General features: G+C 42.3%; 1 protein-coding gene across 1 annotated transcript; it reads right to left on the bottom strand.

The window, feature by feature from the left end:
- Positions 1 to 750: 750 nt before the first annotated feature.
- TP53BP1 (tumor protein p53 binding protein 1) lies at positions 751 to 27,401 on the bottom strand. The gene is made up of 27 exons (XM_068203374.1): positions 27,126 to 27,401; positions 26,990 to 27,041; positions 26,834 to 26,921; positions 26,520 to 26,590; positions 25,735 to 25,893; positions 25,191 to 25,272; positions 23,836 to 23,981; positions 22,907 to 23,036; positions 22,485 to 22,582; positions 21,265 to 21,467; positions 19,161 to 20,343; positions 15,221 to 15,340; positions 14,333 to 14,569; positions 13,238 to 13,295; positions 11,948 to 12,040; positions 10,346 to 10,847; positions 9,515 to 9,667; positions 7,493 to 7,782; positions 6,999 to 7,175; positions 6,335 to 6,753; positions 6,013 to 6,204; positions 5,332 to 5,535; positions 4,614 to 4,826; positions 3,909 to 4,003; positions 2,741 to 2,940; positions 1,785 to 1,930; positions 751 to 1,076 (listed from the first exon to the last, which is right to left on the bottom strand). Exons 1-27 carry the CDS (start codon positions 27,384 to 27,386, stop codon positions 889 to 891), a joined length of 5,760 nt encoding a protein of 1,919 aa, XP_068059475.1. The 5' UTR covers positions 27,387 to 27,401; the 3' UTR covers positions 751 to 888.
- Positions 27,402 to 27,452: the final 51 nt, after the last annotated feature.

Here is a 27,452-nt window from a genome sequence, read left to right on the forward strand (position 1 = left end):
ACACAGTAACAACAGCCAGCAAGTGTAAGACCTATCACCTTCCACACATTACAGCTGTTTATGGTAGGACTGTACCTGATGCAAGGTTTAAAAGCCCTTGACTGTGGAAAAAGCTAGAGAAAGTGTTGAAGTTTGGGTGTGAGATTTACAGACCAACCCCAGTCAAATGTCTGAGCCATGAAATGATAGAGGAAAAATACACATTGAGAAAAACTTCACACTTTTGAAGCAAGGGACTAAAGATTGTACGAGGATGGAGGGAGGCCTTCAGCCTATAGCACTGTTTCAGTGAAGAGCTTTTGCCTTTATACCAGCTGACCACTAAGATGTGAATGCAGAAGCTCAAAAGCAGATGATTTATCCCATTAGCATTTAAAGATAAACAGCACTTACATACTCTTTGTACCTCAGTCTCCTAGCAGTTTAGTTATCCAAGGTTCTTGTGTCTATCTCTAGCACTCATATCAGTGGCACCTTAATGAAATTAATGGAAAATAACAACTGGAGCAAACTGGAGGAATACACAACATGGTATTCTTCCCAACAAGCAGAAATGCCACAGCCCTGAACTTCAGCTAATGGAAAACACCCCTTCCTCTGTAACTGACCTTGTGTTAGCTCAGGCTTTACTCGAAGCAGAGTATTAGTGATATTCAGCTCAGAGAAATGTAAGCATTTCTTTTTTCTCTGCACTCCTTTCCTGAAGGCATTGCCCTGAATAAATTTAGATAAATGAGGAATACCAGCAGATACCACAAGAGATCAAACATTTATTTAATCATAAAAGTCCAGCAGATAAAACTATATACAATAATCCATGCATACTGCCCAATTCACAAACATTTAAAACAGTCTGCACAACAGTTGGACAGTAGGGCAGAGTTTCACTCAGTGAGGGACATAGTCATGTTTATATTTTGGATGCTGCTTGTAGCCTACTCTCTCCCCAGCAATAAGACTCTGGATCACCCACTCTTGCGAGACAACAGGCAGCCGTAAAGCTTCTGCACACTTCAAGACACCAGCTGGGCAGGAAAAATCAGTCACCACCACATCATAAACACCCAAAGCAATATCTGTATAGGAGAAAAGACAGGCATCTGTCAGGTGAAGAAAGAGGATTTTGCTCTGCAGCAGAACATCATAGAAGCATGGAATGCTAGATTATTTGTTTTGAGAGGGACCTTAAAGCTCATCTCATTCCACCCTCTGCCAAGAATGGGGGCACCTTCCACTGGACCAGGCTGCTTCAAGCCCCATCCAACCTGGTAGATCAGTGTGTTTTGCCACTATGAACCACTCTTACGTCTTCTCATTCCTAGGCAGCAAATTCTCTTTGTAGAAGTTAAGACACCGCTACAGCAGTGCTGCACCTCGCAAGAAATATTCCTTTGTCCAGATAAAAATTAGGAGAAAACCAATAGCCAACAGTATAGGCATGACCCTGAGTCCTGACCTCAGGTTGTGAGTGCTAGGACCTGCATCACATATAGAGAGGGAGAGACAGCCCGGTTCAGAAGGACAAGGGAAGCACAATTTGAGAGACTAATTTCCCCCTTTAAATATAGGCTGGAAGCTGATGGCTTTTGTCTGAATTGCTGCAGCTTCTCCTCTGCAAGACAGGTCTCCTAGATGTAATCTATATACAGATTATATTTGAGTAGTGAGCGTCTGCTCTTTGCCTTCCTTTCTGCTTACAACCTTGTAAACCATCCCACATGGTTTTAAAACATACTAAAGACCACAGTGGCATAGGATTCCCTGAGAAACTGGCCAGTGAGTACCTTTGTTGTGAGCATGTGAATAATGCTGTTTAACAGATGCTGCTCCCCCTGTCATGAGAATTTCAGACCACAAATCCAGGAAGTTCTCTTGCTGGTCTGACACCAGGAGAACCTTCAGGTTATGGAACAGGTTTTCTCGTGGGTGCCTGCAGAGCAAAGAGAAATGCAGACTGGTAAGAATATGCAGTAGCCTAGTCACCTGGTTTGCTCCCATAGATGTTTTTTGGGTATCTTGCATACAATGACCCACTCTTACCACCCTTCCTGAAGTACTTGGAGTGACTATCCTTTGTTTATAGAGACTAACACAGAGCTAGACAGTGTTGGTGGGGTATGTGTGCAGCAGCCTATATCCAAAGTCAAGCCTAACTCTTCCCTAATCCTGAACCACTTTTGTTTGTGCACATCCAAATTGCTTCCACTTTAACAGGGCTAAGCAGGAAGACCTCAGTCTCCTGCCTAAAAGTCTACAGCTATCTGCAAATTTGTGTCTGCCCCTCAGCTTGCCTAAGGAGTCTGACCTCCTCTGTCATTTCAGAACAGACTGACTGGATTAGACTCCATAGAAAATGCAGAAGCTAGCTTCAAAACATATCAAAGGAAAAGGAAATTAACATAGTATTGTTCTCCTTTATCCATTTCTGAGCAATTAGAGAAATTAGCTGAGGGTGCGGGAAGCCTTGTCTGAATTTTGCCTTCCTCATGAGAAGACTGATGCCTTCCTTACTTCCAAGGAGAGACTGTTTTTTGTGCATGTGGCACCCAAATGTACCTTGGCATTAGAGGTCATTGTAAATCCAAGGAAAGAGATGGAAGCCCTTTTCCTATATGGAAGGGAAAGTATAGGGAGCACTACTCAGGTCACCTTCAGTATTTGTAGCTATTCAAGAGCCTCCCAAGTGTAACAGGTCTCTCCACGAGTCTGTAGACTCAGATCATGATTATTTGGCACTCACCATTCTAGCAATTTTTGCTCCTGAAGGCTATATCCAGCTGGCAAAAGGTAATTCCGATAATTTTGAAGCTGGTTAGCATGACAGCTATCATGGACCCAGATATGAGACACACAAGGGATCCCTCTGGCAAGGCACAGCAAGTATTTCTGAGTTCGACAATGCTGGTCCGCAATTAAAAGACACTGGTATGCCGCATTGCACTTCAGGGGAGAAAAGAAGGCATGTAAGCAGGAGACAATGCTTGCCAAAAAACCCTTGAAATTATCCTGATGCTAAACAGTCTAAAGAAGAAAACAACTGAAACCTTTATTTTCACAGCCATATTATATGAAAGGTGAATTAGCTAAAGGTAGTACTGATTTCAGAATCTGTTTAATCATATCCTATTCCAAGCTCTGTGGTTCGCAGGCAAAAACTCTGCCTAGTAGTTTTTGTATCAAGCTCTCTTCCCGTTCAGACAAAAAGAGATTATTTACCTTTTAGTCTGAGACTCAGTAAGTCACTAGACAAATTGCTTCCTCAAGTGAGATGTTCCAAAAACAAATTACCCTCTTGATTAAAAAAAAAAAAAGTAAAAGCCACACTAAATTACAGCAGTTGTCCAAGCAGATCTGGTAAGTGAAGAGCTCTACCTCTAAGTGTTCCAAGGCACAAACCTGCAGTGAGACCACATCTGGAGTACTTCATCCACTCCCAGGTTCTGCAGTATACCAAAAACACCAGATATGCTGGAGCAGGTCCAGCCAAGGACCACTAAGAGGCCTGGGCATTGGAGCACCTTGACATACCAGAAGAGGCTGAGAGAGCTGAGCTTGTTAGAGATCAAAAAGGGAGTCTTTTTAATGCATATTCATGACTGATATGAGGCTATACAAAAGATGCAGCCATGCTCTTCTCAGTGTTACCCACTCAAAGGACAAGAAGCAACAGTTACAAACTGAAATACAAGAAATTCCTTTTTTTCCCCCTAATTGGATTAAGCTGCCCAGAGAGGCTTTGGTGTCTCCATCCTTGACGATACTCAAAATACAACTCGACAAGGACCTAAGCAATCTGCTCTATCTGAACCCACTTTCAGCAGAGCAGCTGGACAAGATTAAAAGAAATTTCTATAGCTTATCTCAACTATTCTGTGACTGTTGTTCTAGATTAGTAAGTGAACCCTTACCTGGGTTTCATTGAAGTCTTCTAGGATATAGCCAGCTCCTGCTCGCAGCTGTTGTGCTATGTAATGTTTATCATACGGAGTCATCTCTAAAAAATCTACAGCAGAAAGTTCAATTTTTGACTATAATCTATCTGCTTATATTCCTACATCTTGGTCTACAAAGCCCTCATCCATTCCAATAGGGGATCCCAGCCATTCTCATGAATTTCTAGAGAAAATCATTATGAGAGTCAAAAAAAAAAAAAAAAAAAAAAAAAAAAAAAAAAAAAAAAAAAAAAAAAAGCAGAAAGGGCAACACACCAGTACCCAGGTGAGCACCTTGTCACTTCTTTGTATGAAACATGGCACCAGCAAAGGCTAACTGGAGCAATCCATACATGCTTTCAAGTTCTATGCTTGTCAGCACTATCCTTTAACTCTCAAAACCTTCCTTCTTACATTATACTATTTTGACACTGCTGATCTCACTAGTTTTCACACCTTTCTTAGCCTGCTGAACAAGCCCATGATCATCACTGAGGTTTGTCACATCTTAGGCCACAAGTTGGCTAAGTCAGAGACTGAATCTTAGGTCCTTTCTGCAAAGGATTAAAGAGCAAAAGGGTAAACAACTACTCACACAAATGTCTGATCAGACAGTATCCAGCATTTTTCCTAAAGACAAAGCATTCCACATAAAAATGCAATGGGTAAAATTTGCCTCACCTTCTTCTTCCTCGCTGCTCCCAGTGGGACCATCTGATGGCTTCTGGTGATTGATCAATTTGTCACTTGGTGTTGCCATGGTGAGAAGAAAGGCATAGCCCAAAAAGAGGGTCTTATTTTGGGGCAAGGGTCCATGGTCACCCTCCAGTACTGGGGGATCTGCAGCATCTACACCTGCACAGGTGCTTACAAACTCTCCACCTCTCACAGTGCCTGTAGAAAGGCAGAAGCACCATGAGTCTTCAAAGATATGTCTTACCCGAGTAATCTGTTCAACTAAGCTATTTTACTGCAGAAGACACAGAGATGCAGGATTGGGCTACGATTACACTAGGCTAGGTAGGGATCTTTTATTCTTCTGCATCTTCAAATCAAAACATGAAGGACTAATGGGACAAGTTTGCAAGTCTTATCAACATCCTGAAACAACATTGACTGCTGTGAGGGGTCCCTTTAACAGCTTTCAGGACTGACTAAAGAGATAAGAGAGAGACTAATCACAACATTAAAGTCAAAAGGCAGAACTGAGAAAAGACAGCAAGTAAATACTCAGACTGTACTAAAAATATCTCTGGCTATTGAATGCATCCAGGGAGAATCAGCCTCAAACCATGCAGGAAAAAAAAAGAAAAAGCAATCTACTTTTTAGTTATGGAAAGTGGAAAGATAATTACAGAAAAAGCAGTGTGGAAAAAACTAGATGAATTCAAGTTCTCACCAGGCTTTATCATTGCTGACTTGCGGCCACGTTTAGCTGGGGATCGTTCATCTTCAGAAGCAAGAAGCTTCCTTTTCCCAGACAGCGAGACTGGTGGGACACGTGGACTCTCCTGCCCTTTACGAGTGGGAGTTGTGCTGCTGCTGGAAGTGCTGGGAGAACCAAAGATACTACGTCGCTTCCTCTTCCCCTCCACCAGGTTATCTGCAATATAGTATGCAGGGATTAGTCATGGGCTGTCACCAAACTCCACAAGCTTTCACCCTACCCATCTGTACAGAAGTGGCTGAACTCAATAGTACCTAGAAAATACATACCACCATCTTCTGACAGAGGAAAGCAAGAAAAAAATATATCTTTCTTCTCAAGCCCTGTACCCTGCTTGTCTTTCTCCCAGTACTGCTGGGACTTTATTATCAAAACAGCCATCCATCAAGTTTATGTAAGTATGGCAAGCATCACTGCCCTTGAAGCAGACTACTTTCCACAAGCCAGTCAATACCACTAAATCTCTGATGCCAAACAATAAAAGGATCTCAAAGATCTCACTATAAAGTACAAAAAGCATCACTGAATACCCAGAATCATTTAAACATTGGCAATTCGGATCAGGCACTAGAGTTACCTCAAAGGCACAAGATACAGAATAGCAGTCAGCAGCTCAACAGTATCATTCCTTACCAAGACTGATGTCAGCTGCTTTGGTCAGGGGGGTGACAGGCTCATAAGGACCTAGCCCAAACTGCTCCCGCAGCTTATTTCCTTGCTCCTGAGATAGGATAACAGCCATTCGTTTGTACCACTTCCTCTGGCCTTCCTTTTCAATGCAGTAGTATAGCTCTCCAGACTCCTTCCGGTGTCCCTTCACCACACCTGACAAGACAGCAACTAACAGCTGTTAGCCAATCATACCCAGGCTTCTCATCCTCCTGGAACAAGCACCCATTTCCCACACATTCTGCAACTCAGAAAACCAAGTATGAAACTCAAGCACTGCTCTTACCTGCACTGAAGTAGTCATCCTCAGAGAGTGCGGTCACCTCTGTCTCCAGTGGGATAGGATCACAGAGCAAAATATCTTTTCCTAGCACATCACGCTCATATCTGTCATCAAAGAGCAGCTTGTACTTTCCTGCTCCAACATCTTGGGTAATTGTCCCCGAATAAAAGAACCCATTTGAGGACCACTTTGCTACAACCCTGAGGCCCACAAAGCTGCTCCCAGTGGATGAGTCTGCACAGTCCGAAGTACCAGCCACCACTTGAAATGGGATTTCTGGAGAGTCACTACGACGTAAGGCACAGAAGCCAGAAATGCCAGATTTCTCTCCTCCATCTGGCAGGTGAACGGAACGAGTAAATGATTTCTCAGGTGATGCTGTTGTTGAGAGATCTTCCATACCTGGCAGTCCAGCTAAATCTCTGTAGAAAAAAAAGCAGTCTCATATAGGGAAAAAAAAAAAAGACAAAAAGCATTCCCAGAAGGATCTGAAAAAAACAATTACTAAGTATAAAATACTTGGGTGGGGTACTTGTGGCTGCTATATGATATCACCAGAAACTTCTGAAATCCTCAGTACTCCTTTTCCTCTAGGACATTAAGACCAAAGTTCCCTATTCTCTTTCTTGCAATAAATGAAAGTTACAGTCTCCTTTTTCCAGGGTACCTTGTTCCTGTTGTTCGAGATGGTGGGCGTCCTCTTCTTCCTCGTCCGCGAGGTGTCACTGGTGCCCTGCCAGCCTGACGAGTGCCAGGCATACAGTCCTCCTCTTCCTCACAACGCAGTGCTCCTGTCTGGCTAACTCTGAGTGGTGATGCAGGCTGCCCAGCTCCTTTCCTAGGGCTAAAGAATTTATGAGTTATCTGTTTTGAGAAGAGAAGCAATCTCACTAGAATCCTCCCATTTCCTTGATCATCTCACAACATATCCAGAATTTTGCCTCTTTGCTGTTAAACTGCAAAGTAATGCTTCACAAGGAAACAAGCTACTCCTTTAGGAAGAACAGATGCAAAAGCAAATACTACCTCCTTAATTCTGTCCATCAAGCCAGATCTTTTTCAGAAAACCTTTGATTTATGTCTACCTTGTTTCACATTCTCAAGCCAGATGCTCATTTCTGCAAAACATCTCTTCCTCTTTTCCCAAGACTCTGCACTTACCTCAATTTTCCTAAGATGCCTCTGCCAATGGGTAAAGCAAATTCTCCGGTTTCTGTCCCACGCACTTTCCCTTTTACAGCTCCATTTCCCTGCCCTGAGCTGCTGCTGCTGTGCGTGGCAGAGTGACCACTGCTTCCTCCACTGGATGTACGGTGGAGACTTGAGGCCTTAGATGAGAAAGAGCTGACATCACCAAGGTCCCCTGAGGTCAGCGATGAGCCTCCTGCAGTTCTAGAGGGGGACATGTCAGTCTCACATTCCTGGCACTCGACTACAGGCTCCTCAGTTTCCTTAAAATAAACAAAAAAGAGGATTATCTAAGATGATGCAAGTGCTAGACGCTTTACAATCACCAGTCCAAACTGCAGACAAGCTGATACCACATTCATGAAGTTGATGACAAATCTGTGGAAGACAGTGCATCTCTCACTACAGGCCTGCAGGTAGTGAGAGATGCATTCAGTGCATCTGAATACATTCAGTGCAGGTAGCACAGGGCTGCAAGTGCAAGCTGAGCTGGGGGGGAGGGGGGGGGGGTGAGAGCCCCAGGCAAAAGGTCACGGTTCCTGGACATTTGGAGGCATAGCAGCAACAGAAGACCCCTGAGACCCCTGGACTTTCCCACATTTTTCCACCTTAGACTGTAAGGGTATAAAAGCCCAGGGTGCCCTTTGTTCAAGGTCTCTCCTTGGAGGCACCAGATGAAGCTGTTATTTTGTTATTTAGTTATTGCAACAAGATTAAATTATTTTAAGGATCCAGATGTCTGAGACTCTGCCATGGGAAACCTGGGGTCCAGTCGGTGAGGAAACCTGATCTGACTGTGTGAGTTTGGGGTGTGTAGGGACTCGAGCAGGGCACCCATCAGCTCATTGGAGCTGTCCACTGTGAAGGGGCCTCAGTCCCAGCTCAGGTGATGCAGTTGTGACTGCCAGAGTGGCTCCTGGATGGTTGGACAAGGAAGTTTCCTTAGCAAGAGGGCAGAGCTTGGCTTGGTATCCAATTGGTTTGGCTTTGAATAATTCCCACCCCTCTAGAGTGTGAGACTGCAACAAATACATGAGACACTAGGAGCTTTCGGTTTCTTATAATCCAAGATCAGTTTCAGACAGCTTGTCATCTGGAGTTACTAAAGCTTTATGGATATAAAAACATGCATCTACAGAACAGTGATATCAAGTATTGGTAGGTAAAGCAGAAATGGTTATATGATTGTGAATACAGAAAATATGTAAGCATATTTCAGGACACTCAATTCTCCATTTTTATGTTACAATAAGGAATTTTGTGTGTAGTATCAGTTGTGAAAGTACTGAACTAATTTATCCTTTATGTTTCATTACTCACTGTGACTACACAGCACAAGACTCTCAGGTTATTTACCTTTATAGAACAGCAGTAACATTTTATTGCTAGCAGGCTGATGTGATTACCGTGTCCATCAAATCAGCATTTTTCAGCTATCTTTCATGATTCTCTAAAGGCTTTCCAATTAGTGAACGTACATACTACAACACAAGTGTTCTAATAAAAGGCTGGTTTGTTCCTCAGTTTTAAGATGACTTTTGAAGACCTCTTACAGAATCTGGTACACAGGACTTGAAAGACTGTGGTTAAAAATGACACTAAACTGAAAAACAGGCTAAACTATCTTACATAGTTCAATTTTACAGGCAGAAGTGATTTTTGTTTACTAATAGAATTTCTGCTCATTCTGAAGTATCTCTATTCTGCCAAAACTCCAAGACTTTTAAAATAATTGGATACATATAGTTAAGTCTTTTGCTGAGTTCTTTGGGACTTGAATGTGCCTTGAGAACACATGGCATGACGTATACCAGCATCAAAACCACAGCTTTTGTTGTAAATGGCCTGCAAGTCTGCTCATGAAGAAAGCCCTGTCATCACTGCACACAGATTTGTTCATTCAACTTGTTTCCTGCAGTCATAACACATTCTCACTTTAACTCCTATTTTTCAGCCAATACCTCATTCCACTTAACCATGAAAACAGGAACTTACCTCAACTACCTTTCGTTCCACCTCTGCACCATTGATGTAGTAAACATCTGTTATGACACGCGTAACAACAGTGCGCACTTCTCGAATGGTTCGCATGTGGCGACGCTGAACTTGGCCCTTGGGTGGGTGAAGAAGGTGAAATTCCTCCTCTCCCTGTAATTAAGGGGATAGAGTAAAACCAAAACAGACCACAACAAAAAGCAAACTATTTCTAAGTAGGGCTACCTCTGCAGTACAGTTTCTTCATACCACGTTAAAGTACGGGAGTAGGGAACCTTTAAGCATCTTGTTAAAAATTAATTCAACATCACAGGAGACCCTAAACAAAGAACTGAACACATTTTGCTGACAAATAGAGGAAGGGAAATCACAACAGTCCAAGGAGGAAACAGCAAACTTGTTTAGCGTGGCTTCCGATACTCTTTGATTGAGTAGACTCTCACGTGTATCACATCAATCTTGCGGTGTTCTTTTATGGCCCTGTTAATCTCCTATTTCCTACAGGACACATTAGTCTTAAATTTGGTTTAGTAAAAAATCATTTTTCTCATCTTTCTGTTGATAAAAACCCAATCCCAAACAAAAGCAATCAACCAATCAAAACTTGTCACATTTTTCCAGAAAAGACATATGGAGACATTTACTTCCCAAATTTATGCTGTCCAGTGAGTATTGCTACCTTAGCAGTTGATTCAGGACAGCATGTGACATTAGCATTTTAAAGTGGTCCTTGGCCTTTTTTCAATAGAGAACCAACTGTTAATGAATCTACTGGCTGAAAGGATACTTTACTGTCCTAAAGCAGTTAAATAGAGGCAGCCCTCATCCCACCTGACTGCGCAAAGAGTCCGTGTCATCTGCAGAGGTGTTGACAAGCTTTTCCCCACTCTCGTCGGTTTGGATGTTCACATCTTGTTGCCCAGGTTTTTGCACAGACATACTGGTTCCCATTTCCACCTGTCTACAGATTTCTTCTGATGTTTGTGTTGCTGTTGTAACAGTTGTTGGCGTAAAAAGACAGTCTGCTGTAGTTTGGATCCCTTTATTCTTGATGTTTTCCCACCTCTCTTGACTTTGATCAATTTGAATAGCCTTACTTTGTTTTCTCTGCATTCTTCTCCCATCTTCTGCCCGAGTGCTTACAACATCAGTCTCCATAGACTCTCCATCCTCTGCACCAGAAGACTGTTGATGGCAGTCCTGCTGCATCCTCTGAGCATTCAGGCTCTGTCCACCACTGCTGTCTGCCTTCTGTTGCTGGTACTGCCAATCACTGGGATTGGTATGTAATTCAGCATCTTCTTGAGTGCCAGGAAGAATGAACAGATCCCCCCTGCAAACCAGTTACACACAGATCAAAACTATTGATTAAGAAAACAAGACAGCCAATTTGCTGCCACTCAAGTTAAAGCAGTAATAAAAAGCCCCCACTCTGGAAGTCACTTAATTGCTTCTTACAATTGCACAGAGCTCAGAGAGTTCAAATAATAATAAAAAAAACCATTTCAACACTTCTCAAGTGATACACAGGGTGGTAAAACATATGGCTGACACTGTACAGAAGAACTAAGTGCTTTTTGAAATACAAGTTTTCTTACTACACTCCACACATTAGGCACCAACTATACAACTTTCCAGAAGCAGGTCATCTTGAAGTTACTTCAGGCTCTTCCAATGCTTGACTGGCTTGAAACTGATAATCAATCACATGTAGCAAGAAGACCCTGCAGCATAAACACAAATGCTGTCTAATGTTTTCATTAGAATTTGTCTGCTCTGCCAGAAGTACTGCCTCTGCCAGGTAGCATATAGGACACTATACTGAGCCCAACTAGAAGTGCGTATTTGGCTTCCCTTGGGTACTTGAGGATTTTGAGGAGTGACTGTCTTCCCTTCTGGCTGCGCCTTGCCCAGCACTGGAACTCCCTATTCATTATGGTCTTTAATGTAACTGTTGAAATTCAGGTTACTCTTTCTACATAGACCTAGACCTCACTGTCCCATCAAAAGATAGAATGGAAAACACTAAAGAAGCAGATTTCTACTGCTAGTTCTCCAGGCAGCAACCTCCTCACCCTAACATATGCAGCTGTACAGTCCTTTGGAAGGGGGACAATAGCAGCAGCAACAACAAACAAACAAAACTGGTCAGAAGATCTTAGAAGAGGAGACAGAAAAGGTATTTACACAGCCTTAAATATGATCTCAATTTTCTCAATCTCAAGACTTCACTGAAGCATATCAGTCTTCTGGAATCACATGACCACTCAGTTTAAAGGTAAGCCTGACAACCATGTGAGACAAACATACAGATTTAGTATACTTACCCCATTGTCCCCAACAAAAATGGCTTAGCACAATTTCTTTGATGTAGAAAACACACATCTGGATATAAATCCAACTAGGACTGGCAGGCAAAGACTGAGAAGTTACCTAAACGGAGAAGTGGAAAGACCATGACCTCTGGCCTCATCCTCTCGACGAACTTCACAGACACGATTGAACACAGATGATGCTTTCTGGGAGCTAGCAGTGCAGATTTAAGACAAACAAACAAAAATGCATCAGGAAGTGAGAAAAACCCTCATACAGCAAAACAAGAATTCTCTAGCTCTTTGTGAGAACAAAGAGTATTGAGCTTGTTGACCTACACAGCCAGAGAATGACTGATATGATCTGCCTCAAAGATCAAGAAGGAAGCTGCAATTGCACAATCATTTCTGAAGACACCCTAACAGCCAAGGGCAATGGAACAATTCCGGAAACCATTGTGTGGAAAACTGCATCACCATCAAGAGTTTCAGCATGTACTGCCTCTGGTACCCACCAGGGGACACAGTTAGACCCTTTATGGCTTACTTCTCAGGAATTTCACGGCACCGCAAAAATACTGGGAATGACAGTCATAAAGCAGACCCTGAGAGCTCATATTCATCCCATACCTACAAAGGTAACCCCATCCTCAACCAGTGAGAAATGACTATCACTCATCCTCAGCATTGAGGCATGATTACCATCTAGCAAGCAATCCTATAAACAAGAGATACTGAGTTTATTCCTATGTTTTCTCACTACTTTAAACCACTATTCTTCACTCGGACTACTACAGGTCACCATCTTCCTACCGAGATTCCCATTAGTATTTACAAACATTACTTCCTGCAAGCTAAATCAAGCAATGCTAGACATTAAATGTAAGGTAAGATAGATACATACAAATCAAAAGACAAGGGAATTAACTCAATGTTTTGGTCAAAATGTTAATCTGTGATTTCTGTATACCCATGAACTGATTATGTTTCTATCAGCATTATACCAAAAAGACAATTCTCTTTCAGAACTTCTCAGAGATTCTTTGCAGAAAATTGCACCATGAAAGAGAGCAGAAACCCATATATTTGGATTTTAAGAGATGGATAAAGCAGATTTGCATTCTGGACTGCACAAGACATGAATTTCTGGCTTTGACTACAATCAAATGGAGGCAAAACACTGAAATTAGTAGGAACCACAGAGCCCATAATGAACAAACAAGTGGAGTTCCCATTTTGCCTCTGTAATTAAAATCTGCTGCAAGAGCTAAAGAGTTAATATCACATCTACTGCTAGAATGTTCCTTGCTTCTGTATCTCCTAATTTTTTTTCCCTTGTAGCTGATAATATGTGGAAAAAGGATCTACCCAGACCTTTGTATTAACTCTGCCCAGCAAGAAGCCCAGTTACCTAGCAGCAGCCTCAGCAGCAGCAGAGGATCCATCTTTCCCGTCACTGGCTGCAGGCTCTGAAACAAGAGGGAAGGGAAGGATGATTTTGGCATCATCCAAAAAGACTCTCCTGACCTTTCCCAGTTCCATACACTCAGTGAAGAGAGGCTGAGTAACACTGGACAAAGGGTGTCCAGACTTCCCCGTACAACTTCTCAGAATAGACCTAAGTTTCTACAAGTTTTAGACTATTAGACTGAATACTCCTGTTCTGGTTAAAATCCTGTCAAACATTTTTTTCCAGATTATGGACAGGTCCAGAGGAAGCAACAAATATGATGAGATGAACTGGAGACTCCCTTCTACAGAGACAGACTGAGAAAGATGGGCTTGCTCAGCCTGGAGAAGAGAAGGCTCTAGAGACACCTCATTGTGGCCTTTCAGTACTTAAAATGGGACTTAACAAAAAAAAAAAAAAAAAAAAAAAAAAAAAGGGGGGGGAAAGAGACTTTTTCTATGGGCAGAGAGTAATGGGACAAGGGGAAACAGTTTTAAATTAAGAGACAAGAAATTCAGATTAGATGTTAGGAAGAAATTCTTCCTTGTGAGGGTGGTGATGCACTTTCACATGCTGCCTGGAGAAGCTGCAGCTGCCCCAAATCTGGAAGTGTCCAAGGCCAGGCTTGATGGGGCTTGGAGCAACCCAGCCTAGTGGAAGGTGTCCCTGCCCATGGCAGGGGGTGCTGGGACTAAGTGATCTCTAAGGTCCCTTCCAATCCAAACCATTCTATGATTATGTTTTCTTATATATATGTATATATTTTCCCACCCAACACAATCAAACTTCACTTCCTGTCTTGTGTACCATTGCCACTATATATCACAATTTGTAGTCTGCTGGAAATACCTTTCCTCACAACAGAGGCCTCTCCTCTCACTTCATCCTTGCTTAGAGCATTGCAGAAACAGAGAAACAAATTTAAGTGACACTGCCCAAAAAGAAAAATGAGAAAAATTACAGGTACTCAGAGACTGTCTTGGGGAATGACAGAGAGGTTTTGAGTTAGGGCTGAGATCCAGGAGGACCCATACACTTCAGGTTTCATCCTCTTACTTTCCAAGCTGAATGGCAAGGACTCCTCACTCCCATCATTCACAGGGGTAACAAGGTTCATTCGCAGAGAAAGTTTTGCATCCGACTCAGGAACCACACCAGACTCTCCTTTCTCATACACTTCTGACACATCTGCTGATACCACTGCACTTTCCACAGTGACATTGTTGGTCCCCATTGTGCCCTCTGCTGTAACATCACTGGTTGCTATAGTGCTGTCTGGGCAAGTATCATCCACTGAAAACAGAAAAAAAAAAAAAAAAAAAAAAAAAAAAAAAAAAAAAAAACCAAGAAACAAGAAGTAGCTACTGTCATTCTCATTGCTGGGGTTGATGTCCTAGTTTTCATTTGAAGACACTTCACTGCATGCATTATTAGTAATGCTGCAGTAGTGGAAATTCCTTTCTAGAGATCTGAACCATGAAAATTCTGTAGCACAGATATTATCCTTAGTTTGTGACAGAATTTACTACTACATAAGCAGAACAGTCTTCTTTTCATCTAGCACTTGCAGGGTCCTGTTTTGTGAACCTAGCAGAGAAAATCCTGATAAAAGTTGATGAATACTGGAAGCAATCTTCTTGTAGTCAAAGCTCTTTTGCTACTCAGAAGGCTCTTTTACATTCTTTAATGGAGTTGTATGCAGGACCACATGCAAGGAAGACATGCTCCATATACCACCCTGTACTCAGGGAGCAAACACCTTCACTAGAGACTCAGAAAACATGACAAGGAAACAGTGGGAAAGGGATAAGCCCTCCCCACAGAATGGGAATGTAGCAATGTTTTTTGCCAAGGTAGGTTTGAGTTATCCTAATATATCCTGCACCAAGAATCAAAAGCTTCCAGGCTTTCATTGCAGAACAGAGCCACTTGGGTCAAACTCACCAATTGGTGTGCTGTGTCTCCTGGGTCCCATTTTGAGATGGCCAGTAAGAGGTGGTGTTATGCTAGTTAAGGACCGAATGACATCACCCTCCTTCGGCAAAGTAAAATGAAATGGGGTTCCTAAAAGACACAGAGCACCAGAATTAGTAATTTCAAGGGTCTACTTTAGTTCAAATATCAAAAGCACAGATTCACTGTGCTGTGGAAATAGGGAAAAGCATAACACTGGTGCTCTACAAAACCCCCCTGAACAGCTGCTCTAACAGATATTCCTCACATTTTATGTGGAAAATCCCTCTCAGTGAAAATCTAGACTGGTCAACTGGATGCAGCTGTTCCCAGGTGCTAGATAAAAGGGAGACTGAATATCCTGACATGAATAGGACTTCTAAAGAATGCAGCTTTGTTTCAGAGAGACTCAGGATTTTCCAAAGAAGAGGGAAATGAGGTCAAAAAAAGAAAGGAAGGTTAGGACAGAAATGAACTGGCAGAGCTACATGTTGCCTGAACTGATAACCTAAAACTTACTTAGAATGATGGCTGAGGTGGCCTATCCCATCAGGGAAACCATGCCTTGGTGGATTTACTATGTGCAGATGTTGCAGGATTTAACAAATAAAATAAATCAAAAACCTAGTAAAATGCTCTTTCCTTTTGCCTCATCCCCTGTATTTATTTGCAAACTTTCAATGTTACAGAGAAGTAATTTGCATAAACCTCTCATAGAAAAATGCCCCATCAGCAAACAATTATGTATCATCTGTTTGAAAACTCTGAAAACCATCACCTCTCTGGCTGTCACAAGCTTTAAAGACATGGTTGAGCAACTGCAACATCCTGAAGACCAACCCAAGAACTTCACTGTATTTTTACAGGGGGTAGGTACCTTCTAGCACAATGGTACTCACACAGTGGAAGGCAAACCGCCCCTCCTCATGAACAGCTTATGAATGTCTGTCGTATCATGGCCTAGAGCATGTCTCCATTTAAAAAGTGTTTTACTTAAAAACTGAAGCAACTCCATTGCATATTGCTTTAGCTACCACAATCCCTTCTAACCTACAAATCCACATTTGGTGGGCTAGTAACAAATGACCAAAAGAATTTATAAAATGATCTCCAGCACAGGTGATGACCAACGGCATAATCTAATTACTACACCAAGGACTACCATGAAAGAATACAAACAAGCTTTCACAAGAATTGAAAAAAATGTCAATGCCTTGCCTAAAAGTTTAAATGCTTTCATTCACATTGCAATCTCAACTGTTCTATCAATGAAAACAGTTAATCAAAAGTAATAAACTTTTCTTATGTTCTTATGACCATCATTCAACCTGTAACAGATTTAGGTCCATTTGGAATTGAATATGGCAAGGGATGTCAAAGACAACAAGAAGGGTTTCTTCAAGAACATCAGTAGCAAAAGGAAACCTAGGAAAAATGTGGGTTTGCTGCTCAGTGAGGTGGGTGCCATGGTGATGACAAATACAGAGAAGATAGAGTTACTGAACACCTGCTTTGCTTCAGTCTTTACTAATAGGGCCAGTGCCCCAGAAACCCAGATCCTGGAGGTGAGAGAGAAAGTATAGAGAAAGGAAGGATTCCCCTCAGTCAAGGAGGATCGGGTTAGAGATCATTTAAACAAAACCGACACCCCCAACCACCCATATGGGCCCTGAGAGGATCCGCCCATGAGTGCTATGGGAGCTGGCAGATGTTACCGCTAAGCCATGCTTCTTCTTCTTTGAAAGGCCATGGAGTACAAGAGATGCCTCAGGACAGAAAGAAAGCCAGGACCACTCAAGTCTCCAAAAGGTGAAAGAAGGAGGACTCCGTGAACTACAGACCAAAAGATGGAACAAATCACCCTGATTGTCATCATCAAGAACATGGAGGAGGTTATCAGTAGTCAGCACGGATTAACCAAGGGGCAACCACGCTTGACCAACCAGATTGCCTTTAGTGATGGAATGACTAGCTGGGTAGATGAGAAGAGAGCAGTGCATGGTGTCTACACTGCCTTCAGGAAGATTTTTGAAATTGAATCCTGAAACACCCGCATAGGTAAGCCCAGGAAGTGTGGTTTGGACGAACGGACAGCAAGGTCAATTGAGAACTGGCTGAATGGCAGAGCTCAGAGGGCTGTGATCAGTAGTGCAGAATCTAGTTGGGAGGCCTGTAGCTAGTGGTGTCCCCAGGGGTCACTGCAGGGTCCAGCCCCAACTTATTCGTCAGTGACCTGGATGAAGGGACAGAGTGTACCCCTGGCAAGCCCTCACACAAAGTTTGTGCTTACTGATTTATGCTTCATAATTTATTGATAAGGGATTAGACTCCTAAAACATTTATTATGAAAATAATTATTACGATAACAAAGCCGCTTTAAGAGTAGAGGGATGTTCTACAGCTCTTCATATCTTAAGGACTAAGTGATGGCAGGAGAGCAAATACCACTCTACATACTTTTCCACCATGTTTCACAAGTCTAAAGGCAATTATGTAGAGTAGGTCAAAAGCCTGAACTTTCTCCTGATTGAACACCAATCAGCCCTTTAGTGTAATACAAACACACAAATCCCAAACAAGCATTAATTTTGGAATTCATTTTCTTCAAACAATGGCTTATAGCTCTCTTTCAAAAGCAAACCCAGCCAACTGTGATGTGTTTAAATTGCATTTAGATTTGTCTAAGAAAAAACCAAAATATTTTGAGTACAGTATGAGAGGTGAAATATTATCCAAAATCAAACACAATTTTGTTTATGCTCTCTTAAAAAGAAAGTTTTGGATTGTGAAAATTGTGAAAGACAATACTGAAGTGGAACCTGACATTTAACCTTGTTATGTAACTACAGCTATTTATCATCATTTCAGCAGTGTACTGCCAAACTTATGGTTATAGTTAATAAAACCCATACGCTTCTAAAGTTTGAAGATCAGTACTGTTCTCCTGACTATGCCAAAATGTCTTAAAAAACGTACAGTCCCAAATGCCGTGGACTTGTTCACAGAAAAGTTCATCTTCAATCACAAAATGCAATGGAGTCAGAATACCTTTGAACTTCCTGACCAGTATTTTCACTACATCCCCTCAAAACGTTATTTTCTATATAGAAAAACTATTTTTTCTTCTTTCACTTAAAGGAAATCAAGAATACTGTAGCGAAAACTTCATCATTCAACTTAACATTAAATAACATTTGAGGTCCTACAGTCTTTCCCTTTTCCTAACAGACTTCATAGAGGGGAAAATACATGTTCTACACCAAAATCATTCTTTGTTCATTCTCATTTAAGGGCTAGAGAACTGTGTTTAAAGATGAAGCTAGCTAAGAGGCACAAACAAAACAGGTGCAGTATCCCACATCTTGTATAATGACACACAGCATGTTAAATTATTTCAATGGGTCATGACAATACCTGCTGAGCCACAGCTTGCATTGCAAGTGAAAAGCCATTCTACTTAAAAAAAAAAATCTCAAGAAAAATTTGCTATATTAGCTTCTAGCTCAAAGTTGCTCGGTACACCCCCACACAGAAAGTTCTCCTCTGAGAATGAAGGAAAAAGAAAATAAGGAGACCTACAAGATGGAAAGTACTGACTGCCACACACCCTATTCCTTTCAAGGACCCTCCTGTTGTTGCTTCTTGAGCGGGGGAGAAGTCACAAAAACCCCAGAACGTTACCAAGGTCACAGCATTTTCCGTTCCTCAAGCTGCCCTGCATTTCTACCATAAAGTAGTGAGAGTCAGGAACAAGAATTACACCACAGGGGAAAACAGCAAAGCCATGCTCTGCATGTAACACAGTAAGGTATAGTGCTGCTCAACTTGCATCCAATAGCAGTGCTCTCTGAAAACACTGAGGATTGTATACAGCTGTCCTTGACGTTATTCAAAATATACATCTGTGAACTACTAACCTAAATTCACTTACCACTGGAAGGACTGGGGGATTTAGAAGTTGCCTTCTCCTGTGGTTGCATTAGCTCTTCTTGCTCCAGATTCTTTGTCGTAACAGTATCCTCCATATTCTTCGGTATGGGATTCTCATGCTGAACCATGCGTGTTTCAAACCCGCTCTCTTGAAGTGATGGCTGATTGCTTATTATCATTACCTGCCCCAATTCTGAACAATCGGGATGGTTTTTGGCACACAATGCCACTTCTGATTGGACATCGCTCTTTAACTTTGGAAGCAAATCGCACCGCTCCAGTAACTCCCCTACAGAAGGCTTAGCTAAAACTTCATTAAGCTTTGCCACGTTAGTAGACAGTTTATCCATGTTCTTTGCCACCCCAGCGTCAAAAGTACAACCTTTCGCAGCTTCTTTTCCCTGACATTCTGGTCCAACCTTTTCTAATTCCTGGGCTACATTTTTGCTATTTTTACAAGAATTCTTCACTTCTGTTTCTTCATGACCCTGTCCTTCCCCTTCAAGAATAAAGCTATGAGAAAGTGTTATATTAACAAGAGACCTATCTTCCTTTATTTGCTTCTCTTTTACTTGCAGTTTTTCTTCTTGTTCTTCACACTGAGTCTCAGGAACTGCCTCAGGTTTGGAAGTCTCTTGAGCATATGACAAAATCTCAGGCAGACCAGACTGATCTGCAGCAGCCTGACTTCCAGAAATACACTCAGTCTCCCGATGAACTGTAGAGGCTAATGGCCCATCTCCTGCAACACCTGCACTAACACACTGTCCTACAGGCATTCCTGCAGTCTCTACATCCTCCTTTTTTGCTTTTTCACAGTTTTCAGAGGGTGCTTGATCACCTGCATTCACTTTTAGTTTTATTTTATCATTCTCCACAGAACAGAGTCTTGAGTCTGAGGCCTTGCATTCAGAAATCCTCTCTACCTGTGTGGTCTCACTGTCTTGGCCTGTGTTCAGAGAGCCTGAACTGACATCTGTATTCATGGGCTGGCTACATGCACTTGCAGAGAGCATCAGTTTACAGGACTCAGGAGGCTGTGACACAGAGTCATCTGTAGACATCTTTGACAAAGCATCTGCGGATCCAGAGAGATCTCCTGGTAAGTATAAAGGGGTTAAACCAGCAGTTTTTTCTTCTCCTTCATGCTTCTTCTCTGGACTCTGAGTTGGAACAAAGATATCCTAAAATGAAAAAAGTGAGACATGGAGTATCAGGGCATCCCAAGTAGGACTGCTGGTTTATTTTTCCTAAAAAAATTACATTGGATTATGGATCAGAGCAAGTTTAGCACAAAACTACAGATTAAAAAACAAGCAATGAAAACAAAAACATCCAAAACTTTTTCCCACACATTTATGAGAGCCACGATTGATCTGTTTTTGCTGAGAAAGATTATCACCACACATTACGATTTAGTACATCTTCAGCAAAGTCAGATATAATCCTTGGTATCTTTCACTACCAAATCACAAGGCAAATATGGCAAATCAGTAGCTATTTTTACTCGAACAACCTAGAGTTTTGGAAAGATTCTCTGTGATATCTATTATATTAACACAAATGCTGTTTTCAGCTGAGGAGAAGCACCGCTAGTGAGGTTTCTACCAAGTTCATGACATTCATAATATTAAGGTATAAACCCACAAGCTATCTGTTAAATCCTTTTTAACAGTTATAATTTCCAGAATCAAAATGCACAAAGGAAACAACAGCAAGAAGAAGCAACTTGAGAAACGCAGTAAATAAATTCTAGCCTGGTAGAATAAAAATGCTTTATTATGGAACAGCTTCCCTCTCTCCACAAAAAATGATGCTAAGGTCTTGCCCAATAAAAAACTAATTTATTATGCAGTTTTGCAGGATGGCCAGTTCAGCATAAGAAGGCAGCGCAGTCTAAGACAACAGCTTCTATGTTCTGTAACTCACTATGCCCTCTTAAGCTGCTCTGCATTTTCTCTGCAGGAAAAACTGCCACACAGTATGACTAACACATAACTGCAACTGGTGGGAACAGCTTAGTAGGGAAGCTCAACATAAAAGAACAGAGGTTGACTCAATCCCATCTTCTGCATCAGCCATATAAAAACCTCATGAACCCTTACATGAGAGAACTCTGGTTGTGATGGTATAGGTAAAGACCCGGGAAAGAAAGTTGGGGCACTCTGGGACACTGGAGTTGAAGCCTGTGGCTGAACAAGCGGTCTTAGAGGGACGCAAGGGAGGGCCATCTCCACCAGCATATCTCCTCTCTGCTTTTGCATCAGTTCTCTTCCATCTGCAGGGATAGATACAGCCATCTGTTCATCTGGTTTGAAAGAGCAGAAAAGACATAAGCACAAAATTCTTGTGTTATATCTAAGCTTTCAACATCATATTCAAAGATTTGTCTTCAGTGGTGTATTCAACTTTGTAAAACCTTGTCTCCAGCAGCATTCTTTTTGTAAGGAAACAGAAATCAACAAAAACATCTGTATTCTTTCTTTCAAAGGGGGAAGCAAGTGTTTTGTTACAAATTCATAGGACTATTTTGCTACAGGTCTAGAACTTCTACAATTAGAAAAAAGTGTCTGAAACGCATTAAAAAAAGCATTTTTCTGAGGGATTTCTTTTCCTTTTGCCACCTTTATTAAAATGTAACTAAATTCAGACCCCAGCTAACAAAATGTCTGTTCTCACAGTATTTCACATTCTGTGACAGAAATCTATCAGAAAGGAATATTTGATTTTGTATCATATTAAAAGCCTGCAGGGATGGATATCTTATCCGTGATGATAAATGCGTGCTTAGAGAAAATATTTAACAACCAACATAACATATAGAATAATTTCTCTTAAGGCATCACAATTTAGGATACACACTTGTAGCACATGAAAGGTTTTACAAATATTGTGGAAGTTGTCTGTATTAAGGTAAAATAACCTATTATGATGCAATTCTTATCTGTCCTTCCTACTGCTTTAACAGTATAGACTTAATACAGGTTTCTGCCTGTAGCAAGAATGGCTTCTTCCTAAAGAAGATAATTGCCAGCAGAAATCTGTATGCCATACAAAGCATTTCCTATCTTTCAAATGAAGGGCCACTAGTCAACAGTACTAATTTAATTACAATAGCTATGCAGGAAATATCAACAGCAGATAGAGAATATAGAGAATCGTAAACAGAGTCACAAATACAGATCTCCCTTCATCTACCCCTTCACTGTTCTCAGCCCTGATTTATTCTTTAAATATAATTTTAACAGATTTTGAAAAGGCTACAAGCTCTGACTAAACCAGAGCACAAAAACACAACAACAGACAGTATGCAGAAAAACATTACCTTCTGCTTTCCCCTGTTCAGTAGGACTGCTGGGGACAAGGGCATTGGGTCCAAAGGAAACAGGAGGAGGAGGAGGAGTAACTAGGCCTGAAGAGACACTGCAGACCAAAAGGAAACGTGGAAATGAAAACCATACCTCACTAAAAAATGCATTAAGTTCTCCTATCCAGCTTGCCACAATACAACTTTTCTCATGAAAGGCGAGTGTCAGGTGTTCACCAGTAAGAGACTAGCAATAGTCAGGGATCACATGGCCACCATTAGTTAATTTCATCGTAAAATAAGGCCATGCTCCTCTCATAGTGCAAAATTAAAACACTGATTGCTTAAAATCAAGCACAAGTCCTTGAATAATGAAGAGACTAGGGGGAATGCACTACCACAATGAAATTCTTGAAAGAGCTTGGGCATTTTTCTCTTACGTGGAATTACCCTCCTGTACAAGGAATGCCTGTCCAGAGAGCTGCAGGACTTGCAGACTGCGGGCAGGGGTGCACGCCAGAGAACTTCCATCTTCCACCTGGGTTATTGGACAGCCACTCCCTGCAGTGGCTTTGAACAAAAGGAAACAAAGATAGAAATACGGTCAAAACCCCCAGTGATTAGAAAATTACGAGGAATTAAACTCATGCTATTGCACAGCTCTTTTTCAGATAGGCAACAACAAGCTGATTTTCAGAGCTGGTGAAGGACTGCACATCACAGTTCAGTATGTGAAATGTGAGGACAAAACAGTTCAGATGAAAAAGAAAAATATTAGCAGATTTTAGACCGTACAAGTCTTCCCACCTGGGAATTTTAAAAAAATCCCCAATGGCTCCAATATTGGCACACCTGATCCAGCACTACAATACAATATAGGCAAGGTTCTTGTAAGAAAAGACACCTTGCACTGACCACTGACTCAGTGTGAGGAGAAGGTTGTTACTGAATCTTCTGGACATAGAAGGTTCATTCACAAGATCAGACACCATTGGGCAGAAGTTTGTCTACAATACTTATCCACGCTGGTGTGCCATTACAAAGGCAGAGCATCATTAGTTTCAGAAAAGGGTAAAAGTTGGGTTTTGGTTTTGCTCTTCAAGGGGCACAGAAAGAAAGGAAATTAAATGTATTTAACAAGCCAGTAACCATTCTAACAGGAAGTGACATTTAGATATTGTTCCGTACTATAGTGAATGAGGCTGTGGCCTTTAATTTCCAAAGTGTTCTCAATTTTAGCAGAAATTACATGAAAAATACTCATGGCGCTCTACACCCTAAAACACTAAATGTCTGTGAAGATCAAGTAGGTATGATGCTTATAACTATCTCTGGGATGGACATTTTGGTTCTGCTTGTCTGTTGTTACCTGTTGCATGATTCTCGGGAAACATCTCTTCCTGAGTTGACAAGATATCTGACTCCTCATAACCAGAGCCAAGGGATTCCTCAGTTTTACTGGCACCACTGACAGGCATTTTCCTTCTGGTATGCTTTTCTGCTTCCTGCAGAGTTCTGAAAACACAAGACACAATCTTTGTCCTGAAAAATTCAAAATATGAAGACCACAACACTATAAGGAAAATCTATCAGTAACAGGTAGAAGGCATTCACTCATGTAAAACAAAGGGAAAAAAAAGGAGAGAAGGAAGACCAACTTCTCCTGACAAAGCAGCATTTTTGGCCTTGATAAGTTATACTTTCAGAATAGCTTTTTACATTTTCTACCAATCTAAGCAATGCTTAAATGGAATGCAGATTGTTCTACTGACTTCTAGTCAATGCAGAGTCTACTAATTTCACTTCACCTCTTTAATATTATTTTGCAGCAGAATATAATAATACAAGATGAGCTAAATATTATATAAATTTTATGCCAGATAGAATAAATACTACTCAACAAACTGAAGTTTCACACTTAAAAAGAGTTAAAACAAAGCTTACAATAGGAAATATGCAAAAGCACCCTGAAATACCCACTACAGCCTCCAGATTTCTCCGGTGCAGCCAAAGCCCATGCTACAGTGATTAAGGCATTTCAAGATAACGTCTGTGAATTAAAATGAATTATTGCTTCTAGTACAGTCCAGTCATACCATTTTAGGAAAATTACTAGCATATTTTATTATGCAGTGAACTTGCCCTTAAAAACAAACCTATCAATATCTCTGTGTTTAGGAGTTTGACATCACATCTTTTCTCACCAAGGAATGCTGAGAACACTCCTTAGTCAGCACTGCTGCAAAACGGTCTCAGCAGTATGTCATCTTTCCCTTTCTCTTTTGCCTTGATCCCTCTCCCACATCTAAAAATCTAGCAACAAAAGACACAAATCACCCTCCAGAATGTCCACAAACTGTCACAGCATATGTCACAGTTGAGACAGCCACAATACACAGCATATTGCCATACAATTTCAGAAAGCTTCAACCCATACAAAGTAACACCATATTACTTCAAAAAGCTTCAAGCACCTGCCCTTCTTATTCTTTAGCTCAACCCTTTTATACCCCTCATGTTCATGCATTGCACCTGTGTGCCCTCTGTTCCTCTGGTGATTGGTCAGCACACCTGGGCACTCCATGGCTCATTGCTGTCAATGCCACTCACCAGCTTTTCACAGCTGTACCCACTGGGAATGAGGCTCAGCCGCAGCCCCACTCCCAGTTACCACAAACTGTGTGCCTATAGCAAAAAACCTACAGAGAAAACAGACTGCTTTACCTTTCAGACTTCTCTGCCTGGCTTTCCAAAGCGGTGTATGCTTCTGTGCTGGAGTCAGTTTCTATGTTGTCTGCACAAAGTTCTAGGAACAGAGATAAAAGAAAAATACCTGGATTAATATACAAATAAAAAAATGTTGGTCTGTAATTTACACAAATACCAAGGCAAGCCTTATATTGAAAAAAATTAATTTTGAACTACCTATGATAACAAGAATCAAAGAAAAAAAAAAACAAAAAAAACAGGATGAGGTTTTTACCAGGGAGGGAATTCAGTATCAGATTGTCTAAATATTTTGGAAACCGATTAGGAAAGAGAAGTGAAAGAATCAATGATAGCACTTAGACAGGTATAAGGAAACATATTAATTAGTCCAAAGGAAAGAGGGGGCAAAATTCTTTGCAACTATCAGTGAGCTGTGAGCTCATTTTTGAAAACTACTAATAGCGTATTTCCTGTCAAAAAACCATAACATTTATAATTTAAAGAAACCAGATAGAATCCACACAGTAGCAAGAAGACATCTATGATCATTTTCACTTACCATATTTAGACTCATTCTTAACAAGTCTGGAAGAAAGGACAGCGGGTCCAGAGTGGGGCGGATGCCCAGCATCTCCCTCACTGGGCACCAAGTCACTCTCAAAGTCCTGGCTCTGCGACAGTTCTAGAACTCCGAAATGGAGCTGTGACATGCCTGTATCTAACACCAAACATCCATTACAAACATACAGACCAAAAAGAAAAAGTCAAGAGCTATCTATCACTTTTACAAGGGCAAAAGATATACCCTCTAACATGCAAAGTATTTAGGCCATTGCTGAAACTCTGAATAAACTAACTGATCTGATCTCAGCTGTACTAATTAAAATATGGTATCAGAACAGGGACAGTGGCCATAAACTCAAAAATCTGTATTAATCAGCAAGGGCTTATATAATGCCATTAGGAACTGCAGCAGACTTTCATTCCATGAAGAGAAAATAATCTTGATAATACACAGCCTGTGTCAGAAAATCCTCTGATGACAACGACCATTATGCCAGTTCATAATAAGGCTCCATTTCCTAACGATCACAATGCATCCCTGCTTCTTCTAAACCACCTTTAATCTTGAAGATCCATTCTAACAACAAATCAACTTTTTTCTTTTTTTCAAACCCCAAAGCATACAAATAAACTTTCAGAAAAGGATGCCGATTTCTGACCTATTGCTACTGGTACAATTACCCCCTGTGAGACAAGTGAGTCAGCTCAACTGAAAAACTGCACAGACGGTCGATCTGATTCCGAAAACCCAGAAAAACCGACCTGAAATGGGGAAGTTACCTTCTACACACGGCGAAGAAGCACAGTCCTCAACATCACCTTCACTTCGTTTCCCGGCCTTTCCAAGGGCACTGCAACAGAGACGCTAACGTCGCGCAAGGGTTCCTGCAGGCCGCCTTCCCGCGGCTCGTGTTCAGAGGGGTCACTTGGCACCGACCAGGCGCTCCGAGCCCTCCGCACCGCACATCCTGGCCGGGGCCGAGCACGGCCGCTACAGCACCGAGCCCGCCTTCTCGGCCTGTCCTCCGCACGAGAGAGATTTCAGCAGGCCAGAGAGGCGGCGGCCGAGAGCCGCCATGGCCCACCCCACGTACCTGCTCTCCCGGTCGGGCGCTGCAGACTCCTCCGCTTCGCAGCCCCGCGGTCCAGAGGCGCTCGGGCGGGCCGGGCTCTCCATGGGCTCTGCAAGCACAGCGCCGTCAGCGCGACCGCGGTACCCGGACCCGCCATAACCCCGCGCCCGCCCTTACCTGCGAGTCGCTCCCGCGGCGCCCGGCTGCCAGCAGGACCGCGGACGATGTCCTGGAAGACAGAGGCGGGGGCCGCGTCAGAGCCGGGCCGGGCCGAGCAAGGCTGGGTGGTGCTGCCACTACACCGGGCGCTCACCAGCACGGGGCTTGGGCTCCGCCGGGCCGGCAACCGGCGGGCCAGCACGCCGAGCCAAGCCCGCTCCGCGTCCGCCTCCGCGCCCTGGGGCTGCGAGTCTTCCACGATGAGGAGGGGCGTGTCCTGCTGCGAGAAGCCAGGGTCCAGCTGGCTGCTCCTGCCGCGCTCCATGCCGGACGCCACAGGCTGCGGAGCCCGGCCGGGCCCTACGCCGCCCGCCCGTCCGTCGCCCAACCCAGCCGCACTTCCCGCCGCCGCCATCTTGCCGCGCGCCGATTGGCGCGCGCGACCCGTCCGCCCCGCGCTGTTACCGGGGAGACGCGGGGC

The sequence above is a fragment of the Anomalospiza imberbis genome, chromosome 13, assembly GCF_031753505.1.
Source record: "Anomalospiza imberbis isolate Cuckoo-Finch-1a 21T00152 chromosome 13, ASM3175350v1, whole genome shotgun sequence".
Taxonomy (NCBI): Eukaryota; Metazoa; Chordata; class Aves; order Passeriformes; family Viduidae; genus Anomalospiza; species Anomalospiza imberbis.

Excerpts from the sequence above, each read along its gene's own strand:
- TP53BP1 (XM_068203374.1), bottom strand. The coding sequence starts at position 27,386 with ATGGCGGCGGCGGGAAGTGCGGCTGGGTTGGGCGACGGACGGGCGGGC. Across the intron at positions 25,894-26,519 it reads TTCTTCGCCGTGTGTAGAAG|ATACAGGCATGTCACAGCTC; the intron begins GTAACTTCCCCA and ends GTTTGGTGTTAG. Across the intron at positions 23,037-23,835 it reads TCCCGAGAATCATGCAACAG|CCACTGCAGGGAGTGGCTGT; the intron begins GTAACAACAGAC and ends TTTTGTTCAAAG.